The 21,922-nt window shown below is 32.4% G+C and overlaps 3 protein-coding genes across 3 annotated transcripts in view; 2 read left to right on the top strand and 1 right to left on the bottom strand.

Annotated features, from left to right (window-relative positions):
* Positions 1-16,413, bottom strand: part of LOC106720158 (titin homolog) — a 78,462-nt gene extending 62,049 nt beyond the window's left edge. The window contains exons 1-6 of the mRNA XM_045686965.1: positions 16,098-16,413; positions 11,067-11,176; positions 5,922-6,136; positions 4,064-4,252; positions 3,114-3,257; positions 562-655 (exon numbers count right to left, since the gene is read on the bottom strand). Of these exons, the coding sequence (XP_045542921.1) occupies positions 562-655; positions 3,114-3,257; positions 4,064-4,252; positions 5,922-6,136; positions 11,067-11,176; positions 16,098-16,267 (922 nt within the window). The 5' untranslated portion in view covers positions 16,268-16,413. The remainder of the gene's footprint in view (positions 1-561; positions 656-3,113; positions 3,258-4,063; positions 4,253-5,921; positions 6,137-11,066; positions 11,177-16,097) is intronic.
* A 1,874-nt stretch (positions 16,414-18,287) lies between these two features.
* Positions 18,288-19,569, top strand: LOC106720276 (fatty acid-binding protein 9). Its single transcript, XM_014514871.2, has 4 exons — positions 18,288-18,410; positions 18,604-18,773; positions 19,004-19,114; positions 19,346-19,569. The coding sequence occupies exons 1-4, from the start codon at positions 18,341-18,343 to the stop codon at positions 19,406-19,408; spliced, it is 414 nt and encodes a 137-aa protein (XP_014370357.1). The 5' UTR covers positions 18,288-18,340; the 3' UTR covers positions 19,409-19,569.
* A 947-nt stretch (positions 19,570-20,516) lies between these two features.
* Positions 20,517-21,674, top strand: LOC106720256 (ADP-ribosylation factor-like protein 6-interacting protein 1). Its single transcript, XM_014514851.2, has 3 exons — positions 20,517-20,611; positions 20,722-21,093; positions 21,352-21,674. Exons 1-3 carry the CDS (start codon positions 20,579-20,581, stop codon positions 21,541-21,543), a joined length of 597 nt encoding a protein of 198 aa, XP_014370337.2. The 5' UTR covers positions 20,517-20,578; the 3' UTR covers positions 21,544-21,674.
* Positions 21,675-21,922: the final 248 nt, after the last annotated feature.

Genomic DNA, 21,922 nt, shown 5'->3' with positions numbered 1-21,922 from the left:
TTCAATCGTTTACAGATTTTTTATGTAATTCTTTTGTAATTATACTCATACTAGCTGTCACCTGCGACTCCGTCCGTGCGGATTAAAAAAAAACATAATAAGTAGCCTATTTGTTCTTCCAGACTATGTTCTACATCTACACCAAATTTCATCGAGATCTGTTGAACCGTTCTGGAGATACCTTCAAACAAACATCAATCCATCCAAACATTCGCATTTATGATATAAGTAAGATTTCTTGTAACCATCCCAAATAAGACGAATGTTTGTGCTGCAACCTCGATACGGCAATTGGCGTTTTAAAAACAGACTTAGACAGGCAGTAGGACTAATTGTTATTATTTATATTATTAACTAGCTTTTACCCGCGACTCCGTCCGCGTGGAATTAAAAAAAATGCACAAAAGATAAAAAAGTTCCTATGTCCGTCTCCTAAGCTACCTCCTCATCAATTTTCAGCTAAATCAGTTCGACTGATCTTGAGTTATAAATAGTGTTACTAACACGACTTTCTTTTATATATAGATTTATACTTATATTTCAACAACCCATATAACTTACCAATAGCTCTGGAGACGGCCAGTTGTCCGTTCACTCGCCACGTGCCGTAGTGTGTTACAGTTCCTCCACAAGATACTATCCTCTCTTTTTCGTCCTGTTTACAAAATTCATATCACTATTAATTAAATAAACAACAAATATGACAGGTATAAATTGAGATCACTTGATTTGAAATCATATGTCGGAATTAAAAATTAATTAACTAAGATAGAAATACGTTTTAAATAAAAAAGAAACAATTTCAAACAAAATGCACTCAAAAGTAACGTAAAAAAACAATTTCAAACAAAATGCACTCAAAAGTAACGTAAAAAAACAATTTCAAACAAAATTCACTCAAAAGTAACATAAAAAAACAATTTCAAACAAAATGCATTCAAAAGTACCTTAAAAAACAATCTCAAACAAAATACACTAAAAAGAAACAAAATAATGACATGAAAACTTCTTTCTTTCTTTCTTCTCTCTTTCAAAAACCCTCTAAACTCTAAAGAAAGTTCTCTTCTTTCTTGTAACATGTCTATATTGTATAATTATTGTTATTTCGCAGTCGGTGTCGGCCGAAGTAAATAGGTGACATTTTATATTTGAGATGTATTAGACATACTTACGTTTATGTCCCTACTTAGGCCGAAACCGACTCCAAAATAACAATAATTATACAATATAGACATGTTACAAGAAAGAAGAGAACTTTCTTTAGAGTTTAGAGGGTTTTTGAAAGAGAGAAGAAAGAAAAAAAGAAGTTTTCATGTCATTATTTTGTTTCTTTTTAGTGTATTTTGTTTGAGATTGTTTTTTAAGGTACTTTTGAATGCATTTTGTTTGAAATTGTTTTTTTATGTTACTTTTGAGTGAATTTTGTTTGAAATTGTTTTTTTACGTTACTTTTGAGTGCATTTTGTTTGAAATTGTTTTTTTACGTTACTTTTGAGTGCATTTTGTTTGAAATTGTTTTTTTTTAAGTTACTTTTGAGCGCATTTTGTTTGAGATAGTTTTTTTTGTTTTGAAGTCGGCTATTTTTTTTTTCTTAAAATGTTTGTTTTATTTCTCAATTTTTAGTGAATTTGAAGTTTAATTAGAAATTTCCTTAATACGTATAATATAAAAATAAAGAAAAGGACTTTCCTATTTAATATGTGTGTACTTCAATTCAAAAACTAATTTAGAATGCAGCAGATAACCACTTATCCTTTAAACAATGAAATAATTATCAAAATCGGTATACAAATTGAAAATTAACGAACTAATACATCGTAGTCGTAGCGTGCCTTTAATTTTGTCCAGCCGCGCGCCACAGTAGCATTTTTCGAATGCGCGTAGTTTTTAATAATTTAATATCTTCCAAACTATTGATCAGAATTACATAGTTTAAAGGCTAATGTAATCTGCATTTAATACTCTAGCCATCAAACATATTTATTTGGATAAGGATTCATATCGAATATAATATAATAGCCCCGTAAGCTTACGACGCTGTTTTTCGTGTGCAATTTAATCGAAGTTTGTTCATAATAACATGGTTTTTGTGAGACATCCATAGATGATAGATATATGCTACCTGAGACTTTTATTTAGCAAATTTAAGGATCTATAATTACTCGATACATCATTTTAATGTAGGTCATATAGTTTGACCTACGTAAGCCCAGAAAGCAAATTTGTGCTATTCTAGCATTTTTCGTTTCCGCGTAATTTTATTCTTACGATATCTCCTAAACTATTAGACAGAATGATATAGTTTCAATTGCAAATATAATCTACATTAAATTCTCTTGATAATGAACATATTTATTTACATAAGGGTTAATACTGAACTTGAATAATAGCGTCGGAAATAGGGCAAGAATTTAATTAATGTTTCGTAAAGAAAAGAATGGTTATTGTGAGAAAACTATAAAAGATAGATATATGCTATCGCGGACTTTTATTTAGCACATTTAAAGAGCTACAATTCGCCATACGTCATTTTGATGTAGGTGTTATAGTTTAGCCTACGTAAGCGCTGAAAGCAAAAATGTCCCTAATTTTCGCAACAAATTTTGAAGCTTATTCAAAATCTACTAGTCTTCTAGTTATTTAAAAAAAAAAACAAAAAAATGGGACCCACCTGCAAGCACTTCCTTTCGATTAAAATAATTTTTATCAAAATCGGACCACCAGGGGCGGAGATTCGCGGTAACACACATAAAAAAAAAAAAAAAAAATTCAGTCGAATTGATAACCTCCTTCTTTTTGAAGTCGGCTAAAAAAAGATTTGTTTATTGAAATTTAAGTTTAAGTCCACCAAAATGTTCGAACTTAGTAAGTAGTCGTTCGTGGAATAGAAGACTTTAAAACTAAGTTATAACGGTAGACAACCGAGTAATCTTTAGAGAGCACACAAAACCACAATTACGCCATTTGTAAATATCTCATCGGTTCATGTTCAAATAACAAACTTTTCATATGTACTCTATAATCTCCTTCTTTGTTACATCACCTTCTAGAATCTGGAATGCTGTAATCAATTTTATTTTAATAAACTTGTGCGAGTGTGTATCGTACGTACCGGTCTGTCTGGCTTGTGCGGGTGTACGAGCTGCAGCAGACGCATGCGCTTGGCGAGCAACGCCAGCGAGTCCCCCACCCACGCCGCCAGCAGCGTGCGTCCGCGCACCGCCACCACCACCGCTGTACTGCCGCCGCATGCGCGCTGCACACACACACATAAACACATTATATTACATTCACTCACACGCACTCTCTCACTCTTTCTCTCTCTCACTTTCTCTCTTCCTCTCACTCTCTCTCAATTTCTCTCTCTCTCTCTCCATTCATGGAGGTTGGCCATCAACTCAGTGAACTTTTGTAGGTCTTGTGCCAAGCGAAATAAATGTTCCACGCTGGCAATACTCTTCGTGTCTTTTGTCGTGTCTTTTGTCTACAATTTTGCCCATCATAATAAGTTGGAGAAGGTCGTTTACCTTGTGCCGAAGAACAGAAGAAGAGAAGAAGTCCTAGATAGGCGACCTTTCTCTTTTTGATAGTCTGCAATGGCTCACACACACACACTACATTCACACTATTGTCTATATGTGTCAATTGTCACCTCATAGCTGATTGCCTGAAACTTTAGCAACCACTTTTTTATAAGAGAAGGGAGCAAACGAACAACACCGATGTGTTCATCGATCCCATGGACATCTGTAATACCAGAGAAACCGCAGATGCTTCGGATCTATTTACAATTTTGACCACTATATGAATTCGAGAAGTTGGTTAGTCTATCAATATAATACTGCCCTGGTTCCGTAGTCATTAACAATTAAAAATATATCTTACCAAAATTCAAAATTATGGAATTGACATAAAAGTTTTATATGTAATTTTTTTTAATTCCATACATTTTGACTATTCTACTAACGATGTAGTTAATCAAATGTGACTGTTTACTGGGACTATCACAACAGGTCAGATTAAGACAAATAGCTTAAGCGTGAATTAAATCAAATGTCGCACCCTTTGATTACTTTTGCTGACGAACTCCGCGTCAGTTCTGAGGAATGCTTCGAGCATGGCGCGCTGCAGGTCGGTGCAGAAGTAGGGGCTGTCCACTAGGTACTGGTGCAGATGAGCCGCGCAGTACGTCGCCGCAGCTGAGCCCGCGTGACCGTCGTACACCGCATAAAAACTCGTCGGCTCCGATGTCTGGAAATATGCAACAATTAATAAGCTTTGATGTAATATTAAAGGTTATGCGCAAGGAGTATTAAAACAGCAACATAACAGTTGTAAACCATTTCGACGATTATTTTTTGATTAACTTTTGAATGGCAGTGTCCACGTTCGTGGCAGTGGTCATTCGACCAGAATCAGTGACGATTTTACAAAAAATCTGTAAAATAAAAAATGTGCTAAAATGGTACTGTAGTTAGGTACACTTAAATTAATTCAAAATAACGTGTGCATTGATACATGATATAAGAAATGATACAATAATTCACATAGCACCTGCCCACTACGGAGATTGCAATATCCGAGGCCGGGAATTGGTGCAACTGCGTTACACTAGATTGCATTTCAATGACCGTAATAATGAATTCATTTATTACACGAAAATATTTAATTAGGATAACCTTTTCTTAATTTAAATTAGTTTTTAGCACTTCGTCATTTTTCATGTTTCATTTAATTTAATAATTAATATCATATTAATTCATATAAGAATTGCGATTAGTAAAAGCTGTCTTTAGAGTTGAATACTCGATTTTTTTCGTTTTATTTGAAACTAGTTATCGCCCGCGACTCCGTCCGCGCGGAGTTAAAAAAAGCGTAATAAGTAGCCTATGTTTTCTTTCAGACTATGTTATACATCTGTGCCAAATTTCATCAAGATTCGCTCCGGAGATACCTTCAAACATCCATCTAAAAATTCTCATTTATAATATTAGTAAGAAGTAAGATATGTGCCTAACCTTTTTGGGGTACACAATTTCGCAACAAACTATTCTGGGTCATAAGAAATTAGGTTAATTAGTAACCAGGGAGTGTTCACTGTAGAAAATACAGTCGCAAGGTGAATTTGGGTCAAAAGCATGATGTGATGTTTGACTGTTTAACTTCAGTTTCCAAAGTTAAATTTTCCCGTAGCATAAACCATGAGAAGTACTAATCTAACATTAGACAAATTATGGAAATATTACTAAAGTTAAAATATTAATACGAAGAATTCTTAACATTTCCCTGACATATTTTCTTGACTCCAAGTCCCGTCGTATTATATCTATTCCAGTTAGCAAATACGTGTTTATTCTTATATAGAAGTGAGATTGACCTACTTTCTTCGTCCGGAAATATTCCAAAAACAACATTGATTGGGCGGATTACTTTGGTTAATGCGGATTTCCCCAAACGTAAGCCGACAGTAGGGAAAATACTCCGAATTTTTTCTGTCCTCATTCCCGACCGACGACTCATCCGGGAATCTCTCAATTCTCAAATTCGACTTATTAATATTAATAATTCTGATAAAACAAAACAAGCTTATAGCTTGGTATTTCTTGGACGCTTGACCACATTCATAGTATTTGATAATTTAGATTACCAAAAATATATGTTTAAACACTAGTTTTCATAATCGGACGCAATCCCTGGCACAAGTAACATATTACAATGCTTCGCTCAGATTGCGCTTTGTTCGAGCAACAAAAGGATGGAGACTAGTCGTTTATAAAGCCCCTGATGCTACATTAAAAACGGAGTAATTATGCAACGCATGATAATATACTTTTGAATAGTAAAAATTGAGAAACGTCGAGATATGGTCAACATAGATGTATTTTGTAAGTCTTGTAAATGTGACTGTAATTTTACTTACTTCGATGCCGAAAAGTGCTTCCAAGTTGCCAATAACTACATGTCTGTCCTCCATGGTGCGTCGCAGGTTCTTTGCGGCTGAGGCGACGGTGCGCGCCTCGCGATCAAGAGGCGCCGGCGGTGGCAGCGAGTCCAGCTTCGAGTTGTCCTGGTAGCGCAGGCAGACCTCATTCACGCGCGCCATCACCGCCTGCATCAGCTTCAGCGCTATGAACACTGCAACGTAAACGCACCCCATGTTATTGTTACTGCATAGTACCACTGTAATCACCACAAAAAGATCTGATATTGTTGCACTCATTCTATATAGATTTCTAGATATTAAATATACGGTAAAGTACTCCCGCAACAACTAATCAACAACTATGAATGTGGCAGTTGGGTGGTCTGCACTAATTGTTGTCAGTTTCCTGTTTGAAAAGACATATTACATTACGTTCTCATAAATAAAAAGATAGTAGATTGGATGATTGGTGTAGAAGCAGTTTAGTAAATTAATATTCCCGGATACCCCGAATCAAATATTATCAGTGTACATTGCATGAGCTTCATCTAAAGTGATAGATGATAGATTGATTGATAGATAGATTGTACAAATTCAAATGAGAAGAATGAGAAGAGCTCAAAACCAACTTAAATTCTGCTGATTTTATAAGCGCAAATATTATCATTATCATAAACCCCTCCCTACACATAAATTATTATAAATATTAATCCAATGTTTAATATCATAAACAAATAAACATTCAAGGCCTTTGATTATCGGCCAATCTAAACGTCTCAACATGCAAATAATACCTAAGCTCGAGGGACGGAATTTAGCTCAAGTATTTTGAGATACATTCAGCGAATATTGATTCGGTTCACCTGGCACAAGTTATTGTGACTTTACCCATAAATATGTAATATCTACAAGATGCTAGACTACTTGATGTATAAAATGTTCAGAAAAAAATCCTTTCTCTGTTCATTGTAGGAATGACAAATAATAGAAGACCATTATTTATTCTTATTCTTATAAATACAAAGTAACAAAGAAAGAACATTTTATACATAATTTATACATGCTATTGTCGTCTCTCGGAGAAACTCTATCATTATGTTGTTTGTAGAACGAAATGACTTTTACGTTTCATTTCATGTTTTTTTTTTTCATATATTTAATTTTCCTATAGTTTCGCTGTAACTTTAAGGCCAGATGTGATGAACACACTGGTTGATTACGAGTATAATATGATTGACGTATTGTATTGAGGGATGATAATCATATAAACAAAAAAGTAATAAGATTGAATGTGGATGGCTATAAAGGTAGAGGAAGACCAAAAAAGTAAAGATGGATTGTGTGAAAGAGGATATGCGTAAGAAGGGGGTAAATTCAGATATGACGGCTGATAGAGATGTATGGAGGAGTAGTACATACTGTGCCGACCCTCCATAGGGATAAGGGCAGGTTGATCATGATGACTTAGATTTTGGTTTTTAATGCCGAAAAACGTGTCCAAAACATAACTTCATCTCTGCTTTTATTACAGATGTTTTGGAGTTCGGAAACCCATGTTAACAATCGTCCAAGGATCTGTAGTATGCTTTGGACCTACGTCAAGATCACTTGTCAATTTTATTTAGATCTCCTTGATTTTTAAACTTTTCTTAAAGTACATTTTTCTATTAGTAATATTGGTATGCTTTGTTTTTGTAAATAGGAACACTTAACACTCGAATGTATTCCCAATTTTCATAGGAAAATTAGTTCAACTAACGTTTGGTATCAGCCCAATGTCACTGGAAATAAAGTGCAAATACTGAGATTCATACAACATTGCATTGTACACGATCATTGATTGTAAACAGTTAAATATCTTGATACATTGCTCTTATGAATTCGGCCTCGATAATGCTTATGTTTTCATAAATAACGCACAAGCTCTAATACAATTCAATCATTCATTTTTACTACTCGGTTTATTTTTTTATTTACTAGTACAATTTACTAATACTCATTCTTTGATTTTTGATGATTGATGATAATGAATAATTGAAGAGAAAACATGTAGGGTACTACTTAGAGCCATAGTTTTATTATATTTCGATGGCTCCTACGAATAAGGGCCAATGTGCAAATTGACATCGTTACAGGAGAGGCTTTCAAAGTTTCAACCATATAGGAAAAGATGCCGTATAGGCACTTTTACTTTTACAGCAAATAACACCTGTAAATGTGTATTTGTGTTTAGTGCATGTTATTAACTAGACTGAGACGTAGCTTTTAACATAAAAAAAGTAAAAACGTCAATTTGTTACTTTGGCCCTTAGACATAGGACACATAGATTTAATTTTTTTAAATACATTATATACATTGACAATGGCATAATCGTCACATGCGTTCTTGATACCTAACCTTAGACCACATACCGATGTAAAACTATATTGCTCGACCTAATTCTTACATTTATTGACTTATTGATGATTACTGACATTTATTCAAGTAAAAAAAGCAGTTATTGATCAAGAATAAGACAAGAGTTTGACTATTTTTTGAATGGAAGCAAAATAAAGTATTGCATAGATATAAGATATTTATTTACTGCTACTATAATAAATAGTCTCTCTACTTTAACAAATATCATGTACTAATTATAATTTAAACCCTTGAATAAATAACTGATAAACATTTGGCTACTCGTTAAAGCTTTGTTGGTATAATTAGTAATTTATAACTTCGACTGCATTTAAATAACTTTATTTATATGATTCTAAACTCTATGCTCAATGTGTATATATTATACAATTTTAGAATACATAATGAATGCGTCATATATTCCATAGCATTTTATATACATATACATAAATAGTAAATACTTGCAGTATGCATAATGCATGCAAGAAACGTGTCGTAATTATAAGATGTCTGTGTTCATAATCGGCGCAAGATAAAAACCGTTAGCGCAAGATTTTAATGCCACTGGTTGTCATAAAGTCAAGCCTTGGCATGGGCACTGTCGCGCCCCATTGATGCTAATTCAAAAAAAAACCTTTTTTAAGTTAGGGTAGGGCGGGGCAAAAAGGTCCAATTTCACTTCTACCAATTATATTATGAAAACCAAACCTACTACATCAAAATAAACAACACATATGAAACAAACAATTATCGAACTATGTTTGGCTCAATTCTTGGTTGATTCATCATTATAGAAATATATCTTTTTACTGTTTTTCTAGACATTGTCATCTGTCTCTTTTTACCCCATAGTAGGGGTAAAAAGGGACAGCGAGGAGGCAAAAAGGTCCAATATTTCATTCTTAATTTTAAAGGGTTTCATGAAATTATAACTCCAAATGATTTAATGGAAATCAAAAGTATATTTGGTTTTCAAAAAACAAATACGGTTATCATTAATATAGAAAAAAAAATATTCTCTTCGTTGAAGTATAACTAAATTTAATTCAGTATTAATCAAATAACAATGTTATAACAATGTTTTTTGGAAAAATATAGTTTTATAACTAATTTATAACTACCTTAACACTTTAATTAATAATCAGTCTCAGTTGAGGAACAAAATTAAACAAATCAGCACTTAAAATTTTAGAATATTAAACACAAATGTCTCTTCTAAAACAAAAACAATTGAAATAAACATTAAATAAGAAAAAATCTTCTAACTTATTATAAGAAATATTTATGTTTTATCCTAATCAGTATCACCATTTTCTGAATCACAATTATTACATACAAAGTAAACACAAGCTCTGTTTGCAATACATTTTTCATGGGCCCAGTTTTTGCAAAGATTGCATTGTATCCAACCTTCGCCTGGAACGCTGTCACTGTAGTTTTCAAATCAAGCAAAAGTATTCGTCATCAGAGCTGGATTGACTATTATACTCTAGTAAAATTGCTTTTTTAACTATCTCTTTTTTATTTACTTCCTGTTTCTTCTTGTTTACACATTTGGTATTTTTGTTATTTGCAATTTCTTGTTCTTTTCGAAGATTTTCCTTTTCAGGTGTATCTGTTAAAATAGCAGTTTTGCGTTTGACGTTTTCTTCTTGAGGATTGACCATTGTCACCAGTGTCAATCTGAGAAGCTGACGATGTCGATGGTTGTGGCTCATTTGTCATCCGTGACATGTGGGGTAAAAAGGACCAACTGGACCTTTTTACCCCAATCACGTGTGAGTATTTATAGAAGTTATACAAAAAAAACCACTCAGTCTAACGTAAAAATGACAATACAATTTAAAAAACAATTAAATAACGTATACTTAAAAACTATATTCGGGGATCGTAGCCTTAAAAACAGTCCTTGAAACCAAAAATATTAACAACGAAAAAAATTACTTACGTTAAATTTTGAACACACGACCTTGTATCTCCCACAAGCAACGTCGCACGATTGTAGGCGATTGTGCGTTACTCCCCCCGCGCCCGCTTCTTTACACTCGTATCATACGCAACAACGAGTCGTCACTTGTTTTTGAGATATTTGTGGTGGACCTTTTTACCCGCGGACCTTTAAGCCCCGCCCTACCCTACTCTAGACAGGACTTAAAACCATTTGTAATTATCCTTAAAATAATAATATACATAGCATTCGTTGTTCAGACATAAACCCATGAAGCCGATGACGTAACAAATGCTATAATGTGTTACAATGATATCATATCTCTACAAAAATCATACAGAATATTTTGCCAATCACGCAATTCCTGATTCAGGTTATCTATCAATAAAATATTTGCGTAAGCTTGAAATAAACAAATTTTATTGTTTTCTTTTTTTATTAGATAAGTCTACAATTCTTCTAAAATGCTTTTAAAGTCACTTCACTAATTTGATGATCCAGGATTTTTTTGTTTTTTTATTAGTATGGATCCTACCTACCTATTAATAAAAAAAACAAAACCAATAGCTCTGCCAACTTTAAAGTAACCTTATTTCCAAATCATAACGCATTTTCTGCAGAGCAACTAAAACGCAATCATTTTTGCGTTTAAGTTGCTCTAATATTTATTTAAAACAACAAACAAAACATAAATAAACATTCTATTTTATTATCAGCTTGACTGATACGTAAAAAAGGCGCCTAGAAACAGATTCGTTCCTTTTATCTGTGCGGAAAGGTAAATGACCTAACGTACCTGATTCGTTAGGGTCGAAGCCGAAGACGAGGGGGTGTTTCCTGGCTTCCGCCGTCACCTCCTCCAGGATTATCCTGCAGAGCGGCGTCATCAACGTAGGTGGGCATTGTCTGTCAAGAGGTGGGATAATATTAAGTGCATGTATACAAATGAACGAAACATAGAATATAGGTGCGAGATATACAATGTATATCTTATGTAATATTATAAATGCGAATGTTTAGATGTATGGATGGATGGATGGATGTTTTTAGAAGGTATCTCCAGAATGGTTCAACGGATCTCGATGGAATTTGGCATAGATGTAGAACATAGTCTGAAAGAATACTTACTAATGAAGTTTTTTTAACTCAGCACGAACGGAGTCACGGGCGACAACAGCTAGTGCAATTTCAAGTTATATTTATTAACATGCCGTTGTAATTTTATTATAGATCATCTATTGATAATAACGATCTAGATTAAAAATAATGAGAGTGATAAAGCAAATAAAAAGAAAAAAGCAAGACTTTCTCATAGATAAATATGTTCTATTATATATCCAATTAAATATTATTATCAATATAAACTTCCCCTGTTCCCTGTGATCTTTATTCGGAAACTCGAATTCAAACTATAAAAACAAAACAAAACAAGAACGTGTGATTTCGATCGATGTCCGGTTATCCGGCTCCAGCGATGTGGTTTCACACGGATACTCAGCCAGAACATATATGTAATAGCTTATTTACTTTACTTTGCTTTATGCCAATCAAACTACAGTATGGAAAATGTTCGATACACAATTTTAATAAAAATATTATTATCATTATTATTTTAGACTGTTCCCAGTATTATGCAAGACCGGCTTAACTTGTTGCCTCCATAGAATGTCTACTAATGTTAGTTAATCCCGGTATATTATATACTTATTTCAATACTCCTTATATTCCCCAAAATATTTCCAATACCTAAAAAGGTTAAACAGTTAATGTAAGGATTCAATTCATTTTATATGCTTGTTTATACTTGTATTAATATCGCAATTTCTTAAGCATAAATACATGAAAATGATATACTCTTACAAGAGTATATAGATAAAATGATTAGATTAGAACCTGTCGGTGGACAAAGCAATGCTAACGTACTCAATAACTAAAGCTACAACCACTTCAAAATATAGATTCAATTAGAACAATGAAAACGATTTGCATAAAATTAAGCGAATCAATAATCTGCATGGCTAAGCCAATATGGGAATGTTATAATGTGTTCCAACTATTAATTAATCAGTGGTTCATATTAATGAAAGATTTAAAACAAAAAAATATATATTGTGTTGTTTACACATATTGGTAATAATAATATATGTAAAGGTTAACTAGATTTAAATTTTATACTTTTACATGTAAACTTAAACGTAACTTAAGTCGAGCGCGAGAAAATGATCAGAGAAAATAAAATACGCGGTACATTTACATTTTCTCTGTCAGATTCCTCCAGTTTCCTGAACTGGAGTAACGAAATAAAATGCGGATTCCGACGTCTGTCTGTACGACATAAACAGGTCATTGACCCTGCTCCCTCATTTATAAAATATAACATGAAAACATAGACGTGTCTTATGGTTGAAATAAAACTAGAACAGAATTTAACAACGTAGAATTTTTAAGATAGTTTGATCCGTGATTGTGCTATGGAGTGGACATTAAAATTGTTTCGTTTTTATGACGCTTTCATCTGAGTGTTCAAAGTAGTTTTATACTTTGAAGAGATCTTTTAGGTTTAATAAAATTATATAATATAGCATTAAGACATAACTTTGGTATAGCCAGTAAAAGCAATAATGATATGTTACGAATACTTCTGTTGTTATATTTAATGGGTTGGTATGGAAACATTACAATCGGTATTTTTGTTATTTATATTTTGTTTAAAACTTTTAATCAATCATACTATTTATAATAACAATTTAAAATATAAATAAACATTTAGGACCTTTCAATTAATAATAACATTATATATGTTTAACAAAAATTTTATAATTAATAATTGTATAATTTTTATAAAAATTCTTCGCTAGCACGAAGATTTAAAATCTTGATAGGTTTCTTTTTTCAAAATGTTACCTTAAAATCCTTGACACAATAGCATAATGATAACAGTTTGAACAATGACTGGGTCATTCACAAACTTGCCGTAATATGTTTATTATTTACCTCCAACACCGATACGAGACACATTTGCATTAAAATCAAATATGTAATGTGATTTCATATCAAAATTATAGAATACACAGGTACGTAACAGTGAAATCTATGTTTATATTTGCGCAAGTTATTTTTCAATCATCAAAGATCACAGGTTAAAATAAATGTAGATAATGTTGTTAAGGATGACACTACGCTTATCAAAAGCTTTAGATATAAACTAGCAGCACTTTTTGACTATTGTAGGGTAGCTGTACACGGATAGTTTTAAATCGACGGGAGTAGCATCAAGTTGAAAGCACCGATAGTACTTCTTAACGGCGACTACAAACGGCATAGGTTAACTGCTGCCGCGACGAACTACTTGAAACATTCTATGTATGTCCGTCCTTAGCGCAATGTTGGTGCGTGGGGCGGTGCGTTGACTCGTGGTATCGCAGCATCCGCGCGCGCCCACGCACTCTCGCGCCAATTTGCATGAGCCATCCACTAACACGCGGCTATGTCACACTCCAATTTACAATACACTCACATTAGCTTTCCATACTTTCTTCCTTACATTATAAATGCGGTTGGAGATTGATGTTTGTTAGACGGTATCTGCAGAAGGACTCATGAAATTTGGCATAGATGTAGAACGTAGTCTAGAAGAACACATATGCAACTAAGTAAGTCTTCAACACAGCACGAACGGAGTGCAACAGCTAGTGACTTAATAAAAAAATCTAATAAAACTACGATATAATAATAATTTCTAAACATGTTATTTGGTTGTTATGCCTACATGAACGCATAAAACGTAAAATCTTTTCAGTCTAGTTAACTTGAAAGCGATTAGATAATACGTATTTTTGTAGTTTCCTATCTGCGCGAAGTGTTACTTACCACTTAGCACTGCATTCAAGTTTACTCGCCTCTCTGTTGTATTTATTAGCGGACATATATTTATTTATTGCACGAAGGAACGATTACCCTGAACCTATATATTTTACAAATAACTTATTGGAACGAAGTTCCTTATCGCGCGTTGTGAAAGGGGGCTAGACGGAAAAAATTCTTACGAAAAGTTGTCACGACACTTTTCGCTACTTCACCATGACAACGACGTGACAATATATAACGAAAATTCATAGAAATAAAATGTACTTCTTGTGAAGACTTAAGTTTTTTATTCATAGAATAAACATTGGTTCCTTCACTAATTAATCGAAAGGAACTTCGTTCCATCCGGGTGTCCCTTGACACCTCTAAAGTTTTTTGTATATTTATGTTTTTGTCTTTTATATACTCATAAATAAGCCAATGCCATAAAAAAAACTGAATTTAATATAAGGTAATAAATTCCTAATTAAAAAGTAAACCTAATCGAAACTTAAAACAAAGCATATGAATAGAACAAAGATTTTTTTAATACTAAGATGATACTCGAAACCTTGTTCTAGTAGGTATTATTCCAATCTATGATGACACATAAAACATACAAAGTTTAATGAGGTCTAAACCGTCTGTTTCACGTAGGATGCGCGTCACCTGCGGTTGGCGATCCGGCGGGCGGAATGAGTAACGCATTATTTGCTCCGACTGACTATCAAATTATTATGCAAGCAAGAAACCAAACAAGCACACTTGCGCCATACGGTCACCGTACATACCAGCTGTAATATCTCCGAAACATACGATCGACAGACACTTGAATAAATATTTATTTAAGAACTCCTTTGGTTTCCGTAAGGTGAATGCACCTTACCTTGGCCCTCAGAATGCTATATATAAATTCGAAATTTCTTAAACTCGTAAATCAGGGCGTATTCGTTTTAGTAAACGAAAACTTCATGCGGCCTTGACCCTTGCAGAGCTTGCGAAACATCTCCACTGGACCGGTATTGATTTCGTCCTTTTATAAGATGTCGACGAACTGGGGAAACCGTATGCAATCGCTGCTTTGTTCTTTTTCAATTAAGTAATAATTTTTTTTTGAGACTAAACAATATACGATTCTTTGGATACATTAATTTCATTATGCGTTTATATCTAACCTCTTTTTTTAAATGGTTGCCATAAAAGGTTACATTTAGTGATTAAGTAGCAATTTAAAAATATGCCAACAGTTTATAATACTTGATATGCTTTTTCATTGGCATATTTTATTATGTCTTGTCTATTTGGCTGTGTCAATACCATTATATCAACCCATTTCTAATGCAATCTTTTTTAACTTTTAAGTATGCTTGTGGAGGTGTAACTCTTTTCATAATAGGGATTAACATTAGTTACAGTGTCATAGATAATAATATTGTTCAATTATTTCAAAATTATTAAAAATACTATCAGTTACCGTTTTATGTGAAACATTTTAAGTACAGGGATACAAAACACCTGTCCGCATTAGAAAATTATAGAAAACAAATTGTACGCTGATGAGACAATAGTTCTCTGGTCTAAATATAAAATTAAGAAATCAGTATTATGTGTAAATGGTACTAAAATAAGTAAACCTTGTTAAATAAAGATTAAATATAGTAAGCTAGCATTAGCAGTATCACATATATGTATACCTATGTACACGTGCATATGAGTCAACTCTACAAGTACAAGTCATGTACAAGCAAATATTCACATTATACAGTTCTACTATGTGCCATTACTGTTTATTTACCATATAAACCTGGAATGCTATTTACGATTTATTTTCTTTAAACCTACCCTCAGTGGGTCAATCAACGCCCCCCCCCCATGTTGTAAACAATGTATCCACAAGATTTTCATTTCATATAGTTCATGTACCACCATGTTATTTACTTTCCACGAAAAAAATTAACATATATTTATTTATTTAACTTACTTTTCTGTCAGGTACTGGGTCATCCAATAAATCACCTCTCCCGGCAACTCGGCCTCTGTGATTGTGTACCCAGCGATGTTAACTGGTAACTGGTCCTCATGGTTCACAGTCGCCGCAAAATTTTCAAAAAATACTCGGTAGCATGTCAAATAATCATCTTTATCACCCATTTTCAAACACTTTAGTACACAAAAATTATATTCGAAATATTGAAATCGATCAACTGTTGTTATGAGCTCGACGAAAAGATAAACCTTATTTACACGAGATATATGCAGTAAATAGTAAGCAATCTTTAATATCTAATATCTAACATCACATACTACTAAATAAATTAACTTAGTTTGTGTGGAGTTGAATTCAGTTGATAAAAATCAAAACATTCAATTCACATCTCGCTCACATACGTCACTCCACCAACAAAAGTAATCACCATTAAAAAAGCAAAGACACAGAATCTCTCAGTGCCAAAAAGACACAGAGTGCCACTGTCCATACCTTCTGTGTCTATGGTTTAGTTTATGTCCTACTTAAATGTGTCAAATGTCAATGTCAAACTCTAACCGTCAAAATTATTTCAATTGTCAAACAATGTCCCGAAAATTGCTGTATAATTCTTAATCCATAATAAGAATTATAAATAATAATATTTCCTACAGTTTCAAAGAAATATCATTGATCCTGTTACGCATTAACGTTTATAAGGTTTGTAGAACACTTATAGAAGGATCGGTATCTTATCTCAGTTTGATATGGTGTAGAAATGAATAATCAGAGCTGGGCATTAACTCGTTAATCCGTTAATCGTTAATTAACGAAGTTAACATTTTGCTTAACGGATTAACTTTTAAGTTAACTTCAAAAAGTGTTAACGCTTTTGTTAACTTCCGTTAAACTCAACTTCCGTTAATAAAAGTCCGTTAATCGTTAAATTAGAAACTTGGAGACGTGCTGTAATTTTGTTGAAATTACGTGCCACGCCACGCTCGTAAGTTCAACTATGTTTCGCGACTGTCGGCGACTCGAATGGTGAACGAACGAGTTATTAATTGATATATGTGAAGTTCGCGTGCAAGTGTAATGCATCAGAGCGTCCGGGAAAGACGTGACCAACAGGACAAAATCAATAGAAGGTTCGAAATAGTATATTTCGTAGTATAGTTCGAAGTAGTATGTAATAGCCCACATTCCTAATGCTCTTCGTCAAAAAAATCATTGAAGTTTTTATGATTCATGCAAATATTTCTAAAAAGAAGCTCCTAATTTGTTACAATATCAGATTTAATGAATTAAGTTAGGTTTCATTTTATTTCATCTCATTAAATTTCATTTTCATTTCATATCAATAAAAATAATCTACTGAAGACTTGGCCGTTTGGGCATAGTTCCCTTTGCCTACCCAGAATGGGTGTAGAAAAAAAAAAATCTCTGTTTGTATTCTTTTACGGTTGGCGCCATTTTTCAAAAATTTTTGTTAGTTGAGTTTATGGTGTTTTTATTATTCTATTAAATTGCTTCATTTTTTGTCGCAACTGTTTTAAAAATAGTTGTTTAGTACACGTGCGGAACTGTCATTACAACTTGTTCCAACTGTCAACCGACACCTTCGGCTGCGTCTCGGCTCGAGTAAACATTTGTCGGAACTCTTTGCAATGACAGGCTTTCCGCACTCGTAATGAAATATACTATAATGCATTCATACTTGTCTCTAATACTAAAGTGTTATAGAATTTATAGTCAAATTACTATTTTAAACAAGTCTCGCCACAATAAGTATGAAATTAGTATGTACAATTTTGGTATGGTTAACTGTTAACGATTAACTTTAACTTGCGTTAAATTTTCGAGAATTTAACGCTTTAACGATTAACGAAGTTAATTTTTTAATTAACGAATTAACGATTAACGAAGTTAACTTTTCGATTAACTGTGCCCACCTGTGTGAATAATGTTTATTATTTTCACAAAATTAATAACGTCTCTCAATCTATTGGAGTAACATTATCACGATATGAAAGACGTGACTTGACGATAAATATTATCACACTTTTGACTTATAATCCCTAAAATTGTAATTTGATAACCATTAATTATCAGTCAGTCGTCAAGTTCTATATAATTAAAAGACTTGCATGATTATTACTATAACTACAATATTATATAGAAGATAATAATTTTATTTTATTTCAGTTTTATAGACAAATAATTATATTTGGAGATTCTGTGTAACTTAAGCATATAAAATGGCACCTTTCCAAGGAAAATATCAACATTATAAAAATGAAAATATTGAGGACTATTTTGTTGCAGTTGGTGAGTTCAATAATTCTGATGTTATTATCATTATTGTAAATATTTTAAACATATTTTCCTAAGTGTATTATTAAAATTTTCAACAGTCTAAGAACATAATTTCATACTGCCATCTCTCTAATTATCTTTGATAGTACAGAGACAACAATATCTATGATTTCACACGATGGAATTTAACAGTAAATGTTGACAGGTGTACCATACATTGGTCGTAAAATGATGGCAATGTCTTCACCATTGATGGAAATAACATTTGATGGAGAGAATATGACAATAAAGAATTCATCATTACTCAGAACAGTGGAACATAAATTTAAAATTGGTGAGGAATATGAGGAACATATGCCAAACACTGTTATTAAGGTATGTTATATTTATCCTGTAAATGTTTTATTCTTGTGAATTTTTGTCTTTTTTATTTTATTAGAATGAATTTAAAATTGAGTCACTAGAATTAATTTAGAGTATAAATAAATTTTTTGTAGAATCTTAAACAATTAATAAATCTTTTTAACACTAATTAACATTAACTTCATTACACTTTTCTTGCATATTTTGTATATTTGTGTATTAAATTATTAAATTTATTTTAGAGTGTTACAACTATAGTGAATGATAATGAAATCATGACAAATTCTGTCATACCAGAAAATCAAGCGAAATGTGGGCGACATTATTTATTCACTGATGATGAATGTATCATTGTAAGTATAAATGTAATTGCAACTTGTATCAATAAAGTGTTTGAATGGCACATAAATGGAATTTTGTCCTCATAGTCATAAATTGCAGAATCTACATCACATGTGATTATTTGTGAGGTAGTATTTATCTAGTCATTATTTGAACCAGTTTGAAGCTGCATTGTTCGGCAACAAATTATTTTTGGCTCCATTGCTGTTTTATTTGTTAATGTATTTGTAATAATTTTACAGACGCTCACCCATGAAAAGGCGAACACACCTGGCAAGCGTTACTTCCGCAGAGTTAAGGAATAAGCAACTCACATCTTTAAAACTTCAATCATCACAATTTTATTGCATTCTTAATTAATGTATGTACTTGGAAATGTACTTTTGTGATAGTTTTTTATACTTTTACATTCTATATTTATGCTTCAAATGTGGATAGGTACTTAAAGTTTTGTAATTAGATAGTCATTATATATCATGGGATTATCTAAGGGTTTTATATTTTTTTATCTGCCAATGTTTTATATTTTATTTTTACAAGTTAATGTTGTTAAGAAATACATCTATGTTAACAAAGTTTAAATGGTTATTTTATTTTTATGTTTGTTACATATTGTTGTATTAAATACATATTCTTAAAACTGAATCATATTTTCATCACCTTGGCCTTATCCCACTCATGTGGGATCGGCGCACAATGTTTTATGAACCTTAACATTTTAGCTATCTCGGTAATCATATATCACGTGAAATTAATAATTATCTAGATTACACATCACAAAACCTAATCTGATTTTGTAAGACAGTAAGTAAATAAAGAAAATTTTAGTATGTTTATAATTTATGTATTCAAATATTTTTGCTGAAGCCTGAGTAAGATAGACAATTTCTTTCATCGAAGCTTACTCATAGATAGAACCTGCACTAAATTGATACTAAATTGATTAATCTTACTGATATTATAAATGAAAAATTTAGATGTTAGAAAATATCTCGAGATTGGCTGCATGGATCTGGATGAAATGTGGTATAGTATAGGTGCTAAGACTGCCTGGTAGAACGCGTAGGCTACTTACAGTTTTTTTTAATTCCACACGGACTAAGTTTCGCCCTGTAGTTTTTCAATAAATTGTAACGTAGTAACCAAAGACAATATAACTGCATAGAAATGGTTGTGGTGATGCGTTATGCGTGATAGCAATAATTGTTGATTTTTTTCGGGAATTTTTTCATCATAATTTACAGGAGAAAGTACTTTATGGAAGACCTAAGTCATGTTCATAGATTATAATTAACGTGTATAGTCTGTGGACACTAACCTCTATTGTGTCTAAAATCTATGGTTTTTCGTAAATTTTTAACCGATTCGGAATTGCTGAATTACAACTATAATATACCAATTTCAATACGTTTTTCTTGGAGTGTGTGTCACTTAACTTAAGGAATATCAATTATTTCCAGCTTAAAATCTCTGCAATGTTTACAAGCGAAAAAATGACACAAGATCAGGTACTAATTCTTTGTGAGATAAATGAATGCGTACTATTGATATGCAATTCATAACTTGTTAAATAATATATAACGTTAAAAGATATGGATAAAATATTGATTTTGTGCAGGAACAGCAAGTTAAAATCTTGAAGAGAGTACTAGAGGGTTGGCGTATGGTTCTTCTACCGCTAAAATCCATTTTTCTTTGGGAACAGCAATGGCATCCTTGCGCTATTTTTGCTTCTATTTCATTAATTTATTTAGTAATATGGCTATTGGATCTTAATTTTCTAGCAACAATGGCAATTATTGGCTTATTTATCAATTCCGTTGATTTTCTTGTGCCTATTATATGTAACTCCATTTACACTCCAAGCTACTGGGATGGGCAAAAGGAAAAAATGTTTGAAGATATTTGTAGAAGCTTAGTTAACTACTATAACAAAATGTTGCAAAATATCTACACCTTCTATTCCCTGCGAGAGACTAGTCCCTGTGTGGTAAGGCAATATGTATTAATATTTTATTTTTAAATGAATAAACTAAAACTTTACTATATTCACAACTGACGATAAGTGACAATGATGTTTTAAAAGCTGAGGTAAACTAGATGTAATATAATTTTAGTTTTAAAAATGTGGTGCCTCAACTATCTAGTCAGTATCAACAAACATATAGACAGTCAGACAAGTTCTTATTAAATGAAAGTGCTACACAATGATCTTATATGTATGTAATAAGAAATGTTTTGTTTTCAGTACTTTATTATATCCATCAGTACGTCTTTGACATTGGCATGGATTGCATCATCAATCAACAATATATTCTTAATTTATATCCTTTCTACTGTGATGTTGCTGTGGCCGGGCATTCAGCACAGTGGAATCTTTAACACCATGTTATCCATGCTCCATTTAGCACCCAAGAATTCAACATTAAAAACTGAATAATTCAGACACATTGTTAGCAAGCTTTTTGTAATGTGATATTCAGCATCTGGTCATTATCATTTTAATTTTAAGCTTAGCATATGCAGTTTAAGCTTTAATTATGCGGTAAAATTTAAAGTTAAAAGAAATTTGGATAGTATTTTTAAATAGTTTGCAACCATTTCTTTATAACTGTGTATCTTTCTCTAAAAATTTAAAATTGTTTGACTGATTTTTGTGGAATAGATATTTCTCTTACAACTTGTCTTATTATTAAAAAAAATATTGGATTGTTGGATTCTAAGTACAATGTCAAATTTAGTATTAAATATTTTAGAATTAGCACCAAATGTTTTATGCTGAAGCATGAAAAATAAATATATCTTTGATCTCATCTATT

This window comes from Papilio machaon, chromosome 4, assembly GCF_912999745.1.
Source record: "Papilio machaon chromosome 4, ilPapMach1.1, whole genome shotgun sequence".
Classification (NCBI taxonomy): domain Eukaryota; kingdom Metazoa; phylum Arthropoda; class Insecta; order Lepidoptera; family Papilionidae; genus Papilio; species Papilio machaon.
Note: the sequence above shows the minus strand (reverse complement) of the source record. Positions and strands in the feature narration are given on the sequence as shown.

Excerpts from the sequence above, each read along its gene's own strand:
- LOC106720276 (XM_014514871.2), top strand. The coding sequence starts at position 18,341 with ATGGCACCTTTCCAAGGAAAATATCAACATTATAAAAATGAAAATATT. Across the intron at positions 18,411-18,603 it reads GGACTATTTTGTTGCAGTTG|GTGTACCATACATTGGTCGT; the intron begins GTGAGTTCAATA and ends AAATGTTGACAG. Across the intron at positions 19,115-19,345 it reads CTGATGATGAATGTATCATT|ACGCTCACCCATGAAAAGGC; the intron begins GTAAGTATAAAT and ends ATAATTTTACAG.
- LOC106720256 (XM_014514851.2), top strand. The coding sequence starts at position 20,579 with ATGTTTACAAGCGAAAAAATGACACAAGATCAG. Across the intron at positions 20,612-20,721 it reads AAAAAATGACACAAGATCAG|GAACAGCAAGTTAAAATCTT; the intron begins GTACTAATTCTT and ends GATTTTGTGCAG. Across the intron at positions 21,094-21,351 it reads GAGAGACTAGTCCCTGTGTG|TACTTTATTATATCCATCAG; the intron begins GTAAGGCAATAT and ends TTTTGTTTTCAG.